General features: G+C 41.5%; 1 protein-coding gene across 3 annotated transcripts in view; it reads left to right on the top strand.

The window, feature by feature from the left end:
- LOC140718262 (uncharacterized) overlaps positions 1-12,471 on the top strand; it is a 31,007-nt gene extending 18,536 nt beyond the window's left edge. For all 3 annotated transcript variants that reach the window (XM_073031789.1, XM_073031772.1, XM_073031781.1), the window contains exons 4-8: positions 1,013-1,147; positions 1,361-1,379; positions 1,497-1,531; positions 7,444-7,487; positions 11,828-12,471. In XM_073031789.1, coding sequence (XP_072887890.1) covers positions 1,013-1,147; positions 1,361-1,379; positions 1,497-1,531; positions 7,444-7,487; positions 11,828-11,914 — 320 coding nt within the window. In that variant the 3' untranslated portion in view covers positions 11,915-12,471. The remainder of the gene's footprint in view (positions 1-1,012; positions 1,148-1,360; positions 1,380-1,496; positions 1,532-7,443; positions 7,488-11,827) is intronic.
- The last annotated feature ends 6,914 nt before the right edge of the window (positions 12,472-19,385 follow it).

Genomic DNA, 19,385 nt, shown 5'->3' with positions numbered 1-19,385 from the left:
AGGAGTTACAAACTTCAGTGTCTGAGATGAGAGAGACTGTGCATACAACAACCGTTGCCCGTCACCAGTCGCAGCTTTAAGAAAGAGGGGCAAAGAGAAAGCCACTGTTGAACAAAAACCTCACATGAAATCTTGGCCAGAGTTTTGCCAGAAGGCACGTGGGAGACTCTGAAGTCAGCTGAAAGAAGGTTCTATGATTTCATGAAACCAAAATTGAAACTGTTTGACTATCAGACGAAACATTATGTTTGGCAAAGCCAAACACGGCACATAATCGAAAACATAGCCTCCCTACTGTGAAACATGGTGATGGCTACATCATGCCGTGGGGATGCTTCACTACAGCAGGATTGTGAAGGTAGAGGGTGAAATGAATGTACAAAATCCAGTGAAATCCTGGTAGAAAGCCTGATGCAATCCAGAAGAGAACTGCGACTTGGAAGAAGATCTGTTTTCTAGTAAGACAATAAGCCTAACCATAAAACCAAAGCTACACAGGAATGGCTTTAAAGCAAAAAAAAAAATCTTGTCCTGGAGTGGCCAAGTCAGAGTCCAGATTTCAATCCAATTGAGAATTTGTGGCTGGACTTGAAAAAGGCTGTTCGCTCACGATTCCCGTGCAATCTGACAGAGCTTGAGCAGTTTTGTAAAGACAAAAGGGTAAAACATGCAGTGTCCAGATGTGCAAGTCTGATGGAGACCTAAGCACACAAAATTAAAGCTGTAATTGCTGCCAAATATGCATCTACTAAATACTAAGTTGAAATGGGTAAGCACTTGTGCAATGAGTTATCTTGCGTTTTATATATGCAATTTAGATCACTTTGTAGAGATCGATTTTCACCTTGATACAAAAGGGTATTTCTTCTTGATCAGTGTAAAAAACAACAAATTAGACCCACTGTGACTCAATTTTGTAAAACGATAAAGCATGAAAACTTACGGGAGTAGGGTGAATACTTTATAAAGGTACTGTATAACACGGTGTTTTCGCTTGTTTTTCTCTCTATAGAGAATTGCAAAACCGCAATGCATTCAAAAGGTATTCATCTTGAATGGCAGTGGCTTGGAATCGCAGGTGGTGTAGCATTCCTAATTACTCTGTTACTGCTTGTAGTGATCGCAGTCCTTGCTAGACGAAATAAAGGTACGTTCAAAATTTGAAAATTTATTATACTTATTCATGCAAGCGGTGTAAGTTCATGGCGAGATTTAGAGTAGTAACAAGTCGGTTATCGTTATCACACAACATACAGCAGAGACAAAAGCACATTCAAATAATGCTTGGTTTTTTAGCGACAATTGTTTGTTATTATTTTATTAGGAATTATGATTGATTTTGCAATTCTCTTATTTACAGCTTACGCCTTACTGGTCAGGTAAGCTGGTCAGCAACTTTCACATTATTTACTTTGCTGATGTTTAAGCTTTGTTCAAAAATATTTCCCGAAACACATATTAGCAATTAGTAATCGTGTTCCGTTTATTTCCCACAGAGAATGCACGTCCTTTGATTCTGCAAAAGAGCCAAGTAAGTCATTCAAACTCTTCTTGGGTACTACAAAGACTAGGAGCTGTTTGTGCGTCGGCAACGTGTGTGTGTCTGTATGTTTATTTTAATGTATTGAGCAATAATGAATAGAACAGGCCCTGCTGGCCCTTCAGCAACCCTGACAACCCTGGTTTAACTCTAATTTATTCATGGAACAACTTACAATGACCAATTGACCTACTTGGCACATCTTTGGATTTTGTGAAGAATCCGGAGCAACCAGGGCAAATCCACGGATTCCACACGGAGGACGTTCAGAGTCTCATGGTTTCTGTGAAGTGAAATCTTCCCTGGCGTATCTGATAGAGCTCTTCGAGGAAGTAGCAAGCAGGGTGGACAAAGGATAGTTAATGGGTGTCATTTTCTTGGATTTTCAAAAGGGCATTTGCTAGGCCCCCACTTGAGGCTGCTTAACAAGATAAAGTCACATGGCATTACAGGAAAGATACTGGCATGGCTGACAAACAGGAAGCAGCGAGTGGGAATAAAGGGGAATAAAGGGACCCTTTTCTAGCTGGCTGCCAGTGACTAGTGGTGTTCCTCATGGGTCAGTTTTGGGACCGCTACTTTTCACATTGTTTGTTAAAGATTTAAATAATGGAATTGATGGCTTTGCGGCAGTCTGTGGATGATACGAAGATAGGTGGAGGGGTAGCTAGTGCTGAGGAAGCAATGCGATTGCAGAAGAACTTGGACAAATTGGAAGAATGGGCAAAACGTGTCGGATGTTAGGAAATGTATAATAATGCGTTTTGGTAATAGTTTAATTGGGAGAAGTTTTCAAACATCAGAGCAGCAGAGGACTTAGGAGACCTCGTGCAAGACTCCCGGAAGGTTAATTTACAGCTTGACTCTATGGTAACGAAGGCAAGTGCAGTGTTACCATTTATTTCAAGGGGAATGGTATATAAAAGCAAGGAGATAATGCTGATCATTTATAAGACACTCGTCAGGGCTCTCTTGGATTATTGCCGACAGTTTTGTGTGCCATATATTGGAAACGATTTGGAGTCATTGGGAGAGAGTCCAGAGGAGGTTCACGACAATGATTCCTGGAATGAAGGGGTTAACATATGTGGAGCGTTTGGCTGCTCTGGGCCTGTACTCACTGGAATATAGAAGAATGCGAATGGATCTGATTGAAATCAACTGAATGTTGCAAGGACTTCATAGGGTAGATGTGGAGAGGACATTTCCTATGGTGGTGGTATCCAAAACTAGAGGGCACAGCCTCAAAATTGAGGCGACATTGTAGAACAGTGGTAAGGAAGATTCCTTTTTAGTCAGAGAGCAGTGAATCTGTGGAATGCTCTGCCACAGACTGCGGTGGAAGCGGGGAGTTTACTTAAAACAGAAATTGATAGTTTCCTGATCTGTCAGGGCATCAAAGCAGATAGCGAGAAGGCAGGTGAGTGGGATCCGGCATCAGCCATGCTTGAATGGCGAAGCAGACTTGATAGGGCTGAATAGCCTAATTATGCTCCTATGTGTTATGGTTTTATGGTCTATGTACTGTTTACAGGTGACGCTGGGATTGAACTCCGAACTCGATGTCCTGAGGTGTAGCAGCGTTATGCTAACTGCTATACTACTGTATTTGTATGTGTGTGTGTGTGTGTGTGTGTGTGAGAGAGAGAGAGAGAGAGAGAGAGAGAGAGAGAGAGGAGAGGGAGAGAGAGAGAGAGAGAGAGAGAGAGAGAGAGAGAGAGAGAGAGAGGGAGGGAGGGAGGGGAGAGAGAGAGGGAGGGAGGGAGAGAGAGAGAGAGAGAGAGAGAGAGAGAGAGAGAGAGAGAGAGAGAGAGAGAGGAGAGAGAGAGAGAGAGAGAGAGAGATTTAAGTACAGAAGTGTCATAAACTGGTATTTTGCTAAAAGTTTTAATGATCTAATTATAAGCGCTAGAACTGCGGGAAATCCAGAGCAATAAAAACAAAATGATGAAGGAACTCGGCAGGTCAGGCCGAGAGGAATAAACAATCGACGTTCGGAACTAGACCCTTCATCAGGACTAGGAAGGAAGGTGAAAACACTAGAATAAAAAGATAGGGTGAAGGGAAGACAAGCTAGAAGGTGACTGGTGAAGCCAGGTGGTGGAAAAGATGAAGGGTAGGAGATGAAGGAATCTGACAAGAGATGGAACTGAATAACGGAAGAAAGAAAGGGACAGCGGTGGAGGTGACAGGCAGCTGAAGAGAAGAGTGGGGAATGGAAGAAGAGAGAAAAAGAAAGAGAACAGAAAGAAGAAAAAATATTGGAAGGAGATATGCCAGCAGGTTGGAGGCTACCTAGACAGTATAATAGGTGACGCTCCTCCCACCAGGTGTTGGAGTTGTTAAAATACGTTAGGATGGATAAGTCCCCGGGGCCTGACGGAATATTCCCCAGGCTGCTCCACGAGGCGAGGGAAGAGATTTCTGAGCCTCTCGCTAGGATCTTTATGTCCTCGTTGTCCACAGGAATGGTACCGGAGGACCGGAGGGAGGCGAATGTTGTCCCCTTGTTCAAACGAGGTATTAGGGATAGTCAGGGTAATAATAGACCAGCGAGCCTTACGTCTGTGGTGGGAAAGCTGTTGTAAAAGATTCTTAGAGATAGGACCTATGGGCATTTAGAGAATCATGGTCTGATCAGGGACAGTCAGCATGGCTTTGTGAAGGGCAGATCGTGTCTAAGAAACCAGTTACAGTTCTTTGAGGAGGTGACCAGGCATATAGATGAGGGTAGTGCAGTGGATGTGATCTACATGGATTTTAGTAAGGCATTTGACAAGGTTCCACACGGTAGGTTTATTCAGAAAGTCAGAAGGCATGGGATGCAGGGAAGTTTGGCCAAGTGGATTCAGAATTGGCTTGCCTGCAGAAGGCAGTGGGTCGTGGTGGAGGGAGTATATTCGGACTGGAGGGTTGTGACTAGTGGTGTCCCACAAGGATCGGTTCTGGGACCTCTACTTTACGTGATTTTTATAAACGACCTGAATGTGGGGGTAGAAGGGTGGGTTGGCAAGTTTGCAGACGACACAAAGGTGTTGTGGAATGTGTAGAGGATTGTCTAAGATTGCAGAGAGACATTGATAGGATGCAGAAGTGGGCTGAGAAGTGGCAGATGGAGTTCAACCCGAAGAAGTGTGAGGTGGTACACTTTGGAAGGACAAACTCCAAGGCAGTGTACAAAGTAAATGGCAGGATACTTGGTAGTGTGGAGAAGCAGAGGGATCTGTGGGTACATGTCCTCAGATCCCTGAAAGTTGCCTCACAGGTAGATAGGGTAGTTAAGAAAGCTGATGGGGTGTTAGTTTTCATAAGTTGAGGGATAGAGTTTAAGAGACGCGATGTAATGATGCAGCTGTATAAAACTCTAGTTAGGCCACATTTGGAGTACTGTGTCCAGTTCTGGTCGCCTCACTATAGGGAGGATATGGAGACCTTGGAAAGGTTACAGAGGAGATTTACCAGGATGCTGCCTGGTTTAGAGAGTATGCATTATGATCAGAGATTAAGGGAGCTTGGGCTTTACTCTTTGGAGAGAAGGAGGATGAGAGGAGACATGATAGAGGTGTACAAGATATTAAGAGGAATAGACAGAGTGGACAGCCAGCGCCTCTTCCCCAGGACACCACTGCTCAGTATAAGAGGACATGGATTTAAGGTAAGGGGTGGGAAGTTCAAGGGGGACATTAGAGGAAGGTTTTTTACTCAGAGAGTGGTTGGTGAATGGAATGCACTGCCTGAGTCAGTGGTGCAGGCAGATACACTAGTGAAATTTAAGAGACTACTAGACAGGTATATGGAGGAATTTAAGGTGGGTGGGGGGTATATGGGAGGCAGGGTTTAAGGGTCGCCACAACATTGTGGGCTGAATGGCCTGTACTGTGCTGTTCTATTCTATGTTCTATGTTCTCACACATTTAGTAGATACTGCTGCACTTTCGTTTACAGCCTTGCCGTGAAATATTCTTGTTTTCCTTGTTAAAATTTTACGTATACTGTCTTGTTATTTCTTTTGGCCCTCGCAGTCAGTAGGAACCGCTAAATGTATCTGGCCTTAATTCAAAAAAATTTTATTGTTATGGACTATACTTCAATTAGAACATAGGATGTGTGCATTTACATTTTGGTCACTTAACATGTGGCGAACACAATAATGTGCAAATTGCAGATCATGCTCATGGAGGCAAAGTTCAAGTTCAAAGTAATTTTTAAAATCAAAGTCCTTATACGTCACCAACTACTACAGTGGGATTCATGTTCTTGCAGGCTTTCGCAGTCGAACAAAGAAATACAATAGAACCAATGAAGAACTGCACACAAAGGGTGACAAGTTGTAAAATAGAAAAAGAAATAAGTAATAATAATTAAGTAATAAACAAACATTTCTCGAGCTCCTTCTTTACACAGGTCTTCAATGTGACCTCTTTCAGCACATTACATTCATTCAACTCCACTAACACAATGATCTGTTTGAATGAGTTGTAGGCTCGAGAAAGTCTATCGAACGAATTTCAACATCTCTTCAAATCACATGATCCCCTGTTTTTTTTAAAAGATATCCTCCATCATTGCTGATGCACTCTTAATGCCTAAGGTTGGAACAGCCGAGGCAGCCATATGTAACTAATGAAATATCTCCAATATATCAGAATTCATAGTCAAAGTATCGTCTGATCTTCCTCTTTCTTTTATAAAACATCACTCTATTAATGTTTCCGTCGCTATGAATTTGTCCTATTTTATAAGCCAAATTCATAGACTTCATGGCATCCAAATTCATTAATCAATTCTTCCATGTGACCAACTCTGGTAATTCGAATTCAACTGTACGTAATCATGGCAACAACTCCTCCTTAGTATTTATGCATTCTTTTGAGCCGTGTTGATGGCTACAATTACCACTTGCACTATCAGATAACCACAAAATATTTGTTGAAAAGTTCCCAATCAGACCATGCCCTTCTCGTTGAGCTGCCTACAATCTTAATCTGGCGCGCCCAATTTAGTTAGATGTGGCCATATTATTTTGTTGGATCATGTGTAGAGAAGGGTAATATCAATAAGCACCAGACATGCAGACATGGACAAATGTGTTACCTATCCCTATTTCTCTTGCATAGAGATGGACAAAATGTCAATTCATTTTATCCTCAACAGATTAAAAAGAAAACTATTACTGGTTAAAACATATAGTCACACACATTGAACTTGTGGTTTATTTCTCCAAAGTATCAGATGATAACTTGTTTGACTTGAAAATCCCAGGTTATCAGCAATTTCTGAGATACTCAAATAACTCCGTCTGGCACAAACAATGATTCCACTGTCAATGTCATGTTTATCACATTTCTTCACCATTCTGATGTTTGGCACGAACAACTGAACACCTTGACCACCTCTGCATTCTGTTATGCAGTGAGTTGCTGCCACATGATTTGTTGATTAATTATTTGCATTCATGAGCAGTTGTAAAAAAGTGGCCACTGATTGTGTGTATTCAATACATGTAACGTATAAGTAATCAAATCAAGAAACGACGCTCAACGACCAGGTTACGTCACGACTTACGTAGGATACCCACTGAAGGTCTTTCGTCTGTGAAACAGCTGTATAAATGTAAACTTCTCATATATTTAGAAGAGGGTTTCCCAACATGTGGTCTACAGGCCCATTGCTTAATGGTATTGGCCCATGGCATAAAAATCGGGAAGATTTAGAAGTTTATTTTAAAGCTCGTTGATGTATCAGTAAAAGGATTTCCTTGGCAACGAATGTAATATAACCGATTCGCTTATTGTCTAGAGATTCAAATACAAAGCATACTAATCGACAAAATTGAAGCATCATTTAAAATATTTGTGTTGGTTATTACAATAACGCACACTTTTTATTTTGTCTTCAAACAGTTGCACCCCCCAGAAGAAAAATGAACGATCACGCCTATCATCAGGTAATGCATTTTGTTTATCTCGGAGTGTGGGATGTGCGAAACGAATGTCACATGATAAATTTCCAACTTTTTAACAAATTGGAAAACCATAGAAACAGAGTTTCTGCCTCCACCAGAGCTACCGGCAGCCCATTCCACGCACTATCGTCCAGTTAGGCTAATCTCAGTGGTTGGGAAAATGTTGGAGTCTATTATCAACGAGGAAGCTTCGAGGCATTTGGGAACTAATGATAAAACAAGTGAAAGTCAGAATGGTTTCTGTTAAGGGAAATATTGCCTGCCAAATCTGTTAGTGTTCTTCGAGGAAGCAATAAGAAGGAAAGCAACAAATAAGCAACGAAGGAAAGGGAGTGGATGTCATTTACTTGGATTTTCAGAAGACTTTTGATAAGGTGACAAACATGAGGCTGCTTAGGAAGACAAAATACTATGGCGTTACAGGAAAATACTGGCATGGAGAGTGGAATGGCTGACAGGCAGGCGGCATCGAGTGGAAATACAATGGGCCTTTTCTGGTTTGCTGCCAGAGACAATTTATGCACATTTAGACAGAGACGTAACGTAATTTTTTTTACTGCTCATGTATGTGAAGGATGTAAGGAATTAAATATCAATTCAATTTAATTCATATTGGAAGAATGGGCAAAAAGTGGCAGATGGAATACAGTGTTAGGAAATGTATGATAATACATTTTGGTAAACTGATCAATAATGCAGACTATTGTCTAACTGGGGAGAAGGTTCAAACATCAAACATGTAGAGGGACTTACGAGTCCTCGTGCAAGACTCCCAGAAGGTTAATTTACAGCTGTCTGTGGTAAAGAAGGCAAATACAATGTTGGCATTTATTTCAAGGGGAATAGAAGATAAAAGCGTGGAGATAATGCTGAGTCGTTCCGAGACACTAGTCAGGTCGCACTTAGAATACTGTCAACAGTTTTGGGCACCATAGCTTAGAAAGCATGTGTTATCATTCGAGAAAGTTCAGAGGAGGTTCAGGAGGATGATTCCGGGAAAGAAGGGAACATATGAAGAACAGTTGGCAGCTTTAGGCCTGTACTCACTGGAATCCAGACGAATGTGTGGAGATCTCATTGAAACCTACCGAATGTTGACAAGACTAGGTAGGTTGGATGTGGCGAGGATGTTTCATATGGCGAGGGTATCCAGAACTAGCGGGCACAGCCTCAAAATTAAGACTCGACCCTTTTGAAGAGTGATAAGGAGGAATTTCTTTAGCCAGAGAGTAGTAAATCTGTGGAATGCTCTGCCAGAGACTGCGGTGTCGGGCAAGTCCGTGGCATATTTAAGGCGGAAATCTATCGTTTCCTGAACGGATAGGGCGTCAAAGGAATGGCGGTGCATAGTTGATGGGCTGAATGGATTAATTCTGCTCTTATGTCTTATGGTCTTAATGCGGGCATCACAGAACATACACCAATCACACTACACATGAAGTAATATTACCACTAATAAAGTAACAAATAATAAGGAGAATTTAGACTCAAGTTAAAAAGTAAACAGTATAACACGATTGGCGCATCATACTTGCCGAGACCCGGGTGGTAGCAGGGAATTCCGTAGCCTCACGTTCTGCGGGAGGAAGCTGTAGCTTATCCTAGCAGAACTTGTTTAATGCTACGGTACCTCCTGCCTTATAGTAGGGGCTCAAAGAGATTGTTGGATCATTGACAATGCTGAGGGCTGTGCGTACGCAACACTCCTGTAAACATCTCGAAAGGATGGAAGAGAGACCCCAGCGATTCTCTCAGCGGTCACCGCAATCCTTTGTAGGGACTTGCAATCAGATCAGATGCCCTTTAATTTCTCATGCTACTGAGTATATGATTAATTAATGAAATTCTTCAGTGTAGGCGTTGGAGTGAAAATGGTTTTATATGTAAAGCCAGTTGAACAATATGCCGATGATGCAAAGAAGATTTAATCCTTTCAACTGAAACTAAAAAGAAGTAATTTTGATGCGGTATTGAGAAAAACCAATGTGCATCCAGTGCGCCTCCATTAACTTTACATTTTCACCGTCAACACTTATCATTTATGTTCAACAGTTTAGCTTTTACTTTGGCGTGTCCATGCTGGCAGACGAAATCTGTCACTTTTTTAACAGCTTGAGGAAACGCGGAGAATGGAAAACCACTACTCTGTTTTACATCTAACTCAATTTCTCTGCTTTAACTTGAATGAAATGAAACTTCCATATTTGCATACAATTCAAACGTTAGAATTACTCATGTTTAGATAGCAGTTCGGCGGAAATGCATTAAGTTTGCTATGGAAATTTGAGATTTCACACTTCAACCATGGCTGCCGTTTACGACACTCCAAAAGGTCATGACAATGAGATACTCAAACGAAGTAGAGATAGGTTTTCTGGAACCAAGCACTTCACAATCTATAGCAATTAACGTTTCACAACCCAACTCATCTTTGTTTTTGTTTTCTATTCTTTTGTTAACCACCAAATATATTATAGATCTCATGTGTCTAAATACTGAATAGAGTGGGCCTTCGGAGGGTTAGATTGCCAGGATTGAGCAAACTTGCAGATTATAAGCAATTTGAATAAAAATGCATTCTTCTTCAGAATGAGTCGTTTGTCTGGCACGGTATCCTGCTCAGTGAGTGTTTTTAAAGCTGCAATCATCCACCCAAATTGGGAGCATTCCACCAGAGTTCTCACTCCTCCTTTTTAGATGATGGAAAGACTTTGCGAACAGGAGGCGAGTCAGTTGCTGTGGGATTCTGGTTGCTAACAGTGGGGCAAATATTATCAGAGTTTCTCAGAGATCTGCCTTGGACTCAGCCATTTTGTATCATGGGCGTCATGGTGGTGTAGTGTCTTGTACGCTTTACTGTACAAGACACCCAAGTTCAATTCTTCCGCTGTCTGACGTTCTCCCTGTGAATGCGTTAGTTTCCTCTGGGTACCCCACAATCCAAAGACATACCAATTAGAAGGTTAATTGGTCATTGCAAATCGTCCCATGATTAGGCTCGGATCAAATGAGGAGACTGCTGGGCACCGCAGTTGATGGATTGAACTATGAATAAATAAATATATTTCATTTGTTTAATTAGTGATTTCTCTTCTACATGAAGGCAGGGACTGAAATATTTGCTGCTTTTTGCATATTATTCCATTCTATCTGCAAAAGAAAAGGAAACAGGACTAAGATAGTATTAAGATTGGACTGATATGACATGTGATATAAAGAGTTCGATAATGACCATGGCGAACAAGGGTGGGTCTAAGTACTTTGTCTTATTCTATCACCAAGACCACCTGTATCCAACTGATTAATGCAGCGTGGGTCTATAATTATAAGGAAATCAATTCACCTGGACCATCTACACAAGTAGCATGTTTGCAGCTGACTATTCCAGATGCGGAACAACGGTTTATTTTATTTTTTTGTCCATGAAAATGTTTCCAGGATTGAATGGCTTGTCATATGTAAAATGGACGATGGCTCTGGGCCTGTATTCATAGAATTCAGAATAATGAGGGGTGATCTCGTTGAAACCTATCGAACGGTGAAAGGCCTTGATAGAGTAGATGCGGATGGGATGTTTTCTATGATGGAAGAGACTAAGAGCAGAGGAGAAAACCTCAGAACAGAGGGGCGTCCTTTTAGAACGGAGATGAGGAAGAATTTTCTTAGCTAGATAGTGGTGAATCTGTAGAATTCTTTACCATAAGCAGCTGTAAAGGCCAAGTCTTCATGTATGGTTACAGTAGAGGTTACTATATTCTTAATATATTCTTGATTGGTCAGGGCATGAAGGGATATGGGTAGAGGGCAGGAGAATGTGACTAAGAGGAAAATTGGATCAGCTATGTGTAATGAGTATAGGCTGAGTGAGCTAGGGCTTTTCTTCTAGGAGCGAAGGAGGATGAGAAGTGACTTGATAAAGGTGTAAAATATCATAAGAGGCATAGAGCAAGCTGACAGCCAGAGACTTTTTTCCAGGGGTGGAAATGGCTCACACGAAGGGAAATATCTTCAAGGCATTTGGAATAAAATATAAGGGTGCGACTTTTACAGAGGGTCGAGTGCGCGCGCGTGTGGAACGCGCCTCGAGAGGTAGTGGTACAGGCAGATACACTAGGGTTTTGTAAGAGAATCTCAGATAGGTGCACGGATGATAGAAAGATAGAGGGTTATGTGGGAGGGAAGGATTAGATACTTATTAGAGTAGGGCAAGATAGTGGGCCTAATAGCCTGTACTGTGTTTTACTGTACAACGTTCTATAAATGAAATTACGGTGATAACAGTTCCATTTATCTTAGTGTCAACGAATGTTCTTGTTTAACAGCGTGAAGACGCCTATCTGCACTGTAACAATAAAGAGGGTGCGCCGAAGAGAAAGCGTCCACCACCAGCAAGAAGGAACATGCAGTAGATTTCGGCCTGTGCCGTGCGGTAGGGTCGTTGCAGCTTGTGTAAACCACTCAGTGTTATCGAATAAATTGGTCGATAAAAATGCCATATATTTACAATTTGTATTTTTTGTAACAAAGCGAATTCACAAAGGAATTCGTGGTAAATGGATGTTTAAGTACATAGTACTGGTTCTTTTTCGATTTGAAGCGGACTCTTTATGTCGTGTGGCCTGTCTTCAAGTATGAAACTGAAATATATATATAAAAAAATAACCGCAGATGCTGGAAATCTGAAACCGGAACAGAAAATGCTGGAAATGCCCTGGAGGTCCGGCAACATCCGTGGAAACAACTACAGTCAGCGATTTGTGTGTGTGTAATGAAGGATTGCAGACCCGAATCAGAGATAGTATGTCTTTCCGCTGTTGCTGCGTGACCTATTAAGGGTTTTCGTTGCTTTATTTTTTGCTTCTGGTAGAAAAGAATATCTTCCTACTTCTTCTGATCGTTTCCTAATATGTATATGCCGGGAGCTTCACTTTTGGGCTTGCACTACAAATAAACTTCGTTACTCGTGCTCTTGGTTTTGATTCCGTCATCTTTTGTAAATAGTCTAAAAGCCCAAATGTTATATAAAGCCCATGGTCTTGCAAACCAAGCGAGGAAATGGAAAGAGAAATGCTGGATGTAGTCTGTGAGTCAGGCCACGTTTATACGAAGCAAACGGGTTCAATACCCTTCGTCAGAACCAGAAAGAATATTAAAACAATTCTAGATGTAGGGAGGGTGAGGAAAAGATAATTTCAGATAGGGTCAAATGGGAGTGACCATGGGCAACATCTGAAAACACAATGCTCAGGACAATTACTGAATGGGGTACTAACATATAACTGTCATTCATTCCTTGGGGCACTCTTCTGTTTTGGTGGCCTCTTGCGAAGAAACATAATTTCAGGATGTATATTGTGTACATTTCTCTGACATAAAACGAAACCTATCGAATGGGAATACTTAGAGCGTGAAGACATGACAAAATAATATAGACAAAATATTCTCACTTTATTAGACGTAGACGAAGAAGATATGTCCAGCAGACGAGATTGGTCAAACCTTCCCAACCAGAGAAAGAGAAAATGGGAAGCATTTTTAGAGATGGACTACCGAAACAGGCAGAAATATAGTTATTTGAAGATGTAGAAAGTAATATGAAGACCAGTGGAGGAGAAGCAGACTTTGTGTTTTTCTGTATTACTCTAGACCTCCAGCATCTGCAGTTTTATGTTGATTTTTATGGCAAACGAGAGTTTACTCGATTTTTCGATCTGCGGAATCTACAGAGCCCAACTTAGTTCCAGTTCATGTCATTTTCCAACTTTTGACACCAAAAGTCGTGGCTGTCTACGTTGTAGGTTTTGGTATTGCTTTATACATAAAGAGGTGACACCTTAATACCTGTCGTTCTCTGTAGTGGTTTGTCAGTGGTTGAAGATAACTCAGTGTTTAAGGTGGGCCCCAGAGAAATTTCTACAGCTATGGATCTCCCATAAATGTTAGCTGGAAAAAGACGGCCTTGATCTGCTTCTGCAGGATGCTTTCTTAGGAAAGAACGTTAATAATAATGCCCTGAGTAAAAAAAATGACAAAAATAAAGCACAGCAGCCTGGAAATTTGAAGGTAATCTGTAGACGCTCACATATCAAATAGGAAAATTTACACAATGCGTGATGAGAGCAGCTGGAAGTAAAATAGAGATGATTAGAATTACGAGAAGTAACCCATACCGTCACTGCGTTACTTTCCTATTTATTTTAACATTAGTTCTCGTAACTACTACCTAATCAGTTCAAATGTATGTTGTCTCCCCATTAATCAACGCTCCATTCTGAAAATCACAGTAGACATCTGTTTAATTACATACCTGAACATCAGATAAAAAACTTTCCCCTTTAGAACATAGAGCGACACAGCACATGACATTCGGCCCACGATGTTGTGCTTACCCTTTAACCTACTCTGAGTAATCTAACCCTTCTCTCCCATATTGTTCCCCACTTCAGTTTCATCATGCTCCTATCAATGAGTCTTTGAAATGTTCCTAATGTAAGTTCCCCTACTACCATCCCTGACTGCACATTCCACGCACTTACCACTTTCTGTATGAAAGAAAATCTACATCTCACATTCCTCCTGTATAACTTTTCCAATCATCTTAAAATTGTGCCAATATTTTATCAGCCATTTCCGTCCTGAGAAAAAGTCTATGACTGTCCACTCTATCTATGCGTCTTATCATCTTGTACAACTCTATCAAGATGACACACTTCTTCTCTCCGAAGATAAAAGCCTTACCTTGCTCAACTATCCCCATAGGGCATTTTCTCTAATCAAGGTAAGATCCTGCTGCTAGAATTCGCAGATGAAATCCAAACCAAATATCCGTCTGCATATTTTGAATATCTACTTTAAAAGTTCTTACTTTAATCGATGTTATATTTTCAAATGTTTCAATAAACAACATATTAACCCAAACAGTTTTCCATTCATAAATGTTGCTACAATTCATTGTAGTTCATGGAGTAGAACTGAATGTATTAATCTCAATATCAAACATAATCTACGGAGCACATATTCTTCCATAGCAAAATCAAAATTCTGTAGAGGGTTAGGAGCACCCCCAGAAACAAAGGGTGGTCGACGTTTAGGCTCAGCACACTTAACCAGCAATATTCCCTCATGGGAGGGAAAACAGTTGGTCTACTGAGTCCCTCCAGCATTTTGAATGTGGTATCCCAATGGGTCTGTACCCTGCCAAGGGGAAAGTACTGACCTGCCGAGTTCCTACAGATTTTGTGTGTGGTGACCCAGAGGAACAGTTCCCCATTGCAAGTAATCCTGATGAACTACTGTGTTCCACCAGCATCACTTGTGGTGAACCAAAAGAACAGTTTCTTATCTTGAGAAAACTGCTGACCTGCTGAGTTGCTTCCTCTTATTGCGTGTACTGACCCAGTGGAACTCTTCCCCATCAGGGGAATCTGCTGATCTTCTGAGAGCATAGGACATTTTGCGTGTGGTGACCTAAGGATCAGTTCCCCACGAAGGAGAAACTGCTGACCTGCTGAGTTCCTCTAACAGTTTTTGCGTGCTGACCCAGTGGAACTGTTCCCCATCATAGTCTGTCTGCTGACCTGCTGAGTGCCTCCAGCAGTTGATGTGTGTTAGAGCATAAGACCATAAGACACCTGAACAGAATTAGGCCATCTGGCCCATCGAGTCTGTTCCACCATTCAATCAAATTCACCACCCATTGGCTAAAGAAATTTCTCTGCATCTCTTTTTTGAAAGGGCGCCCTCAATCCCGAGGCTGGGCCCTCTTGTCCTAGACTCTCCCACCGTAGGAAACATCCTTTCCACATCTACTCTGCTTAGGCCTTTCAGCAAAATAACAGTTTCCAATCGTAGGAAATCTACCGACCTGCTGAATTCCTCCAGTATTTTGTATGTGGTAACGCAATGGACTAATTCACCACCATGGTGAATTTGCTGACCTGCTGAGTTCCTCCAGCATGTTGTGTGTGCTGACCCAAGGGAACAATTCCCATCATGGGAAACCTGCTGATCTGCTGAATTTCTTCAGCATTTCGTATATTGTAACGCAATGGGAAACTTCCCCAGCATTGGTGAAGTTGATGACATGTTGAGTACTCCAGCATTTTAGCCGTGCTGACCAAATAGACCAATTCCCATTATGGGAATCCTGCTGATCTGCTGAGATTCTCCAGCATTTTATATGGTGAACCAATGGACCAGATCCCCATCATAAGGAATAGGCTGACCAGCTGAGGTCCTACAGCATTTTGTGTGTGGTGACTCAAAAGAAATCCATCACTGCTAAAGCTCACATACAGTACAAGTAGGGAGGATGGGCATCTACGTGTGCCTTTCTACATGATTGCACACTTACATAATAGTTTTATGGAGAATGACATGGAATAGAATGAAATAGGTTCCGGGAACTAGGGGTTTTCAATGAGTTGTGGCTGTTGCTGAAAGTTTCAGGTTGAGAACAATCTACAATGCAGCAAAGCATGTTTTTGGCAAATAAATAAAGTTAATATAAAATGTTTGAATAATCAAATGAATTTCAACATCCGCAACAATACCAGGGAACTCTAAACAATACCGTCAAGTTTATAGATGTTGGCATAATCTGAGGCACCATTTGAAAGTCGATTGATATATTACATTGGTGAACTAAAACATTTATATGGAAGACTATTTCAGTTTCATGAGGTATGCTATCTCAATTAAATTTGTCGTTGATTACTCCTTGTAAACGAATGGCTCAAACGATGCCATAGCACATAAAACATTGTATAGTACAGCACAGAAATGGTAATTTGCCCCAGTATGTTATACTGAACCAATTAAATTAGCCATCATATGCCCGATCTAATTCCCACTGCTTATATAATATACATATCCCTCCATATTCTTCAGATTCACGTGTCCATGTAAACGTCTTTTAAAAGTGCCCAATGTTTCTGCCTCTCCCACCACCCCAGGCAGAGCATTCCAGGTACACACCACTCTCTGTGTAAGAAACCTTTCCCTCACATCTCCTTTGACAGCCCCCTCAACTTAAGTGCACTCCCTTTCCTATTAGATATTTCAACTCCAGGAAAATACATTATCTTTCTCCTCAATCTATGCCTCTCATAATGTTACAAATCCTTATCAGATCACTCTTGAGCCTCCGCTGCTCCTCAGAAAGCAACCCAAATTTATCCAGCCCCTCGTTATAGCACAACCTCTGTAATCCAGGCAACATCCTGGTAAACCTCTTCTGCCCCCTTCTCCAAAGTTTCGACATTCTACCTGTAATGGGTGACCAGAACTGTATGCAATACTCCTGAAGCCGCCTAACTAGAGTTTTAAAAAACTGTAACACAACTTCCCCACTTTTGAACTCACGCCTCGACTACTAAAGGGAATCATGTCGTATGCCTTCTTAAACACCCTAACAATCTGTGAAGCGCCTGTCAGGGAGCAATGAATTTGGACCCCAATGTCTCTCTGCTGATCAACACTGTTGAGGATCTTGCACTTAATAGTGTGTAGTGTAGTGGCTTATGAAAGGAAAGACAGGGTAATCTGATTAGAATTTCTGAATCTGTCCTGTGTATCACTGACGTATCAATCTAATAGTGTAAATATGGGGTTTAACATTGATCTAAATCGGTTTAATTGCATTTCTTAAAATATCTAAGATATCTGTGGGACATGTGCAATTGGTTTGCTACATCTCTTTATCCATTTGGTAAAACAAATTTCATATGTTTAAACATTAAATTTCAAAATTATATGGCGCAAAATCATAACTTTATTGTAATCCAAAATTGGCTTGACTCAACAAGCATTTTATTTCGCAATATATTGTTTCAAAATTTGTTAAACAGCATTCACTTGAACACATTGCAAACATTTCCTGCCAATCAGCAGTTCAAGCCATGTCTTCAATATCAGGCATAGCCGGTTCTTATCAGATGTTAACTTGTGGTTAAAGTATATTGCAAGCCTTTGACACGCTCTTCGAGCATTCCTTGTGCTTCGGGTAAGTTCACTCTGAATGTTGCAGTGGTCGATGCGTTTTCTTTCTTGCGAAATACATTTCAATAAGATACGTGTCTACTTGATATTAATTTGCAAGTATGCCATTAGCTTACTGAGCTACAGCGGTGCATCGAACCGCTGCAGTTGCGAAGGCGGCACTTGCAGATACACCGCGGTTTCTCTGCGCTTTAAAGAAGAAAACCGCACGAAAAGCGGAATGCATGAAATGGAATGATCACTTTGTTCATTTGGTGAATAGAACAGACAAACAGATCTGAGTCAGATTACAGGGAAAATACTTACTTAAGCCCATCACCCCCACTGGGGCATTGGCCGCCGACAACAGCTTGCTAGAGTCTGCTGTCCTGGACCAGTCTTTCAAATTGTCCCAGCTGCAGCCCACCTTCGACGATATTTCTTCTTCCACGGATAAGGTCTCTGGAGCTTCTGTTGGTGCTCCTGTCGCTGTAGGTTTTTTTTTACAAGATGCGGGTTTTAGCCCCATGCCCAACAGCCGGGATGGGACTGTTCGTAGCGGAGTCAGGAAAGGGAAAAGTTCTTTAAAACGGAATTGAAGACACAATAAAGTAATTTGTTGACTGTCTATGTAGTGCTATCCAGTATAACTTGCCATGGACAAGAGACATGGATATTTTCAATTGTGTTTTATTATAATGCAACAAATGCCATGGCACAGGAGACTGCGGGCGGACTACTCAGCTTAAATTCTACATTTTTTTTAACCATATATCGTGCAAATTTCAAAGAATTGAAGGCAGGACCCGTTTAGAATTCGTGAAAGAATCAATGGCACTATGGGGAGAAAATGATTTATTTAGTTCTCTTTAGTCCTGAATGTATATACGTGTCTATCTACAAACCCTACGACCTGTACAAAAAGGATAGGTTGCACTTGAATCCCAGCAGGACTAATATCCTGGCGGGGAGGTTTGCTAACGCTATTGGGGAGAGTTGAAACTAGAATTGCTGAGGGGTGGGAACCGAACTGAAGAGACCGAGGAAGAAGCGGTTGGCTCACAAATAGAGAAAGCTTGGAGACAGTGCGGGGCGGGGTGGTGGTGTGGTATGGGCAGGTGGTAGAGAAGGGACACGCTCAGATCGATGGTTTAAGATGTGTCTATTTTAAATGCAAGGATTATTATGAACAAAGCGGATGAGCTTAGAGCGTGAATCAGTATTTGGAACTATGATGTTGTGGCCATTCCTGAGACTTGGATGGCTTAAGGGCAGGAATGGTTACTTCTAGTGCCAGGCTTTAGATGTTTCAGAAAGGACGGGGGTGGGGGGGAGGCAAAAGAGGTAGGTGCATGGCACTGTTGATCAGAGATAGTGTCATGGCTGCAGAAAAGGAGGAAGTCATGGAGGGATTGCCTACGGAGTCTCTGTGGGTGGAAGTTAGGAACAGGAGGGGGTCAATAACTCTACTCGGTATTTTTTTATAGACCACCCAGTAGTAACAGCGACATCGAGGAGCAAGCAGGGAGACAGATTCTGCAAACCTGTAATAATAGCAGGGTTGTCGTGGTGGGAGATTTTAATTTCCCAAATATCGATTGGCGTCTCTCTATAGCGAAGGGTTTAGATGGGGTGTAGTCTCTTAGGTGTGTTCAGGAAGGTTTCTTGACACAATATTTAGATAAGCCTACAAGAGGAAAGGATGTACTTAACCAGGTATTGGGAAATGAAGCTGATCAGGTGTCAGATCTCTCAGTGGGAGAGCATTTTGGAGATAATGATCATAATTCTATCTCCTTTACCATATCATTACAGAGGGATAGGAACAAACAGGTTAGGAAAGCGTTTAAATGGAGAAAGGGGCTATCAGGCAGGAATTTGGAAGCATAAATTGGGAACAGA

This window comes from Hemitrygon akajei, chromosome 2 (assembly GCF_048418815.1).
Source record: "Hemitrygon akajei chromosome 2, sHemAka1.3, whole genome shotgun sequence".
Classification (NCBI taxonomy): Eukaryota; Metazoa; Chordata; class Chondrichthyes; order Myliobatiformes; family Dasyatidae; genus Hemitrygon; species Hemitrygon akajei.
Note: the sequence above shows the minus strand (reverse complement) of the source record. Positions and strands in the feature narration are given on the sequence as shown.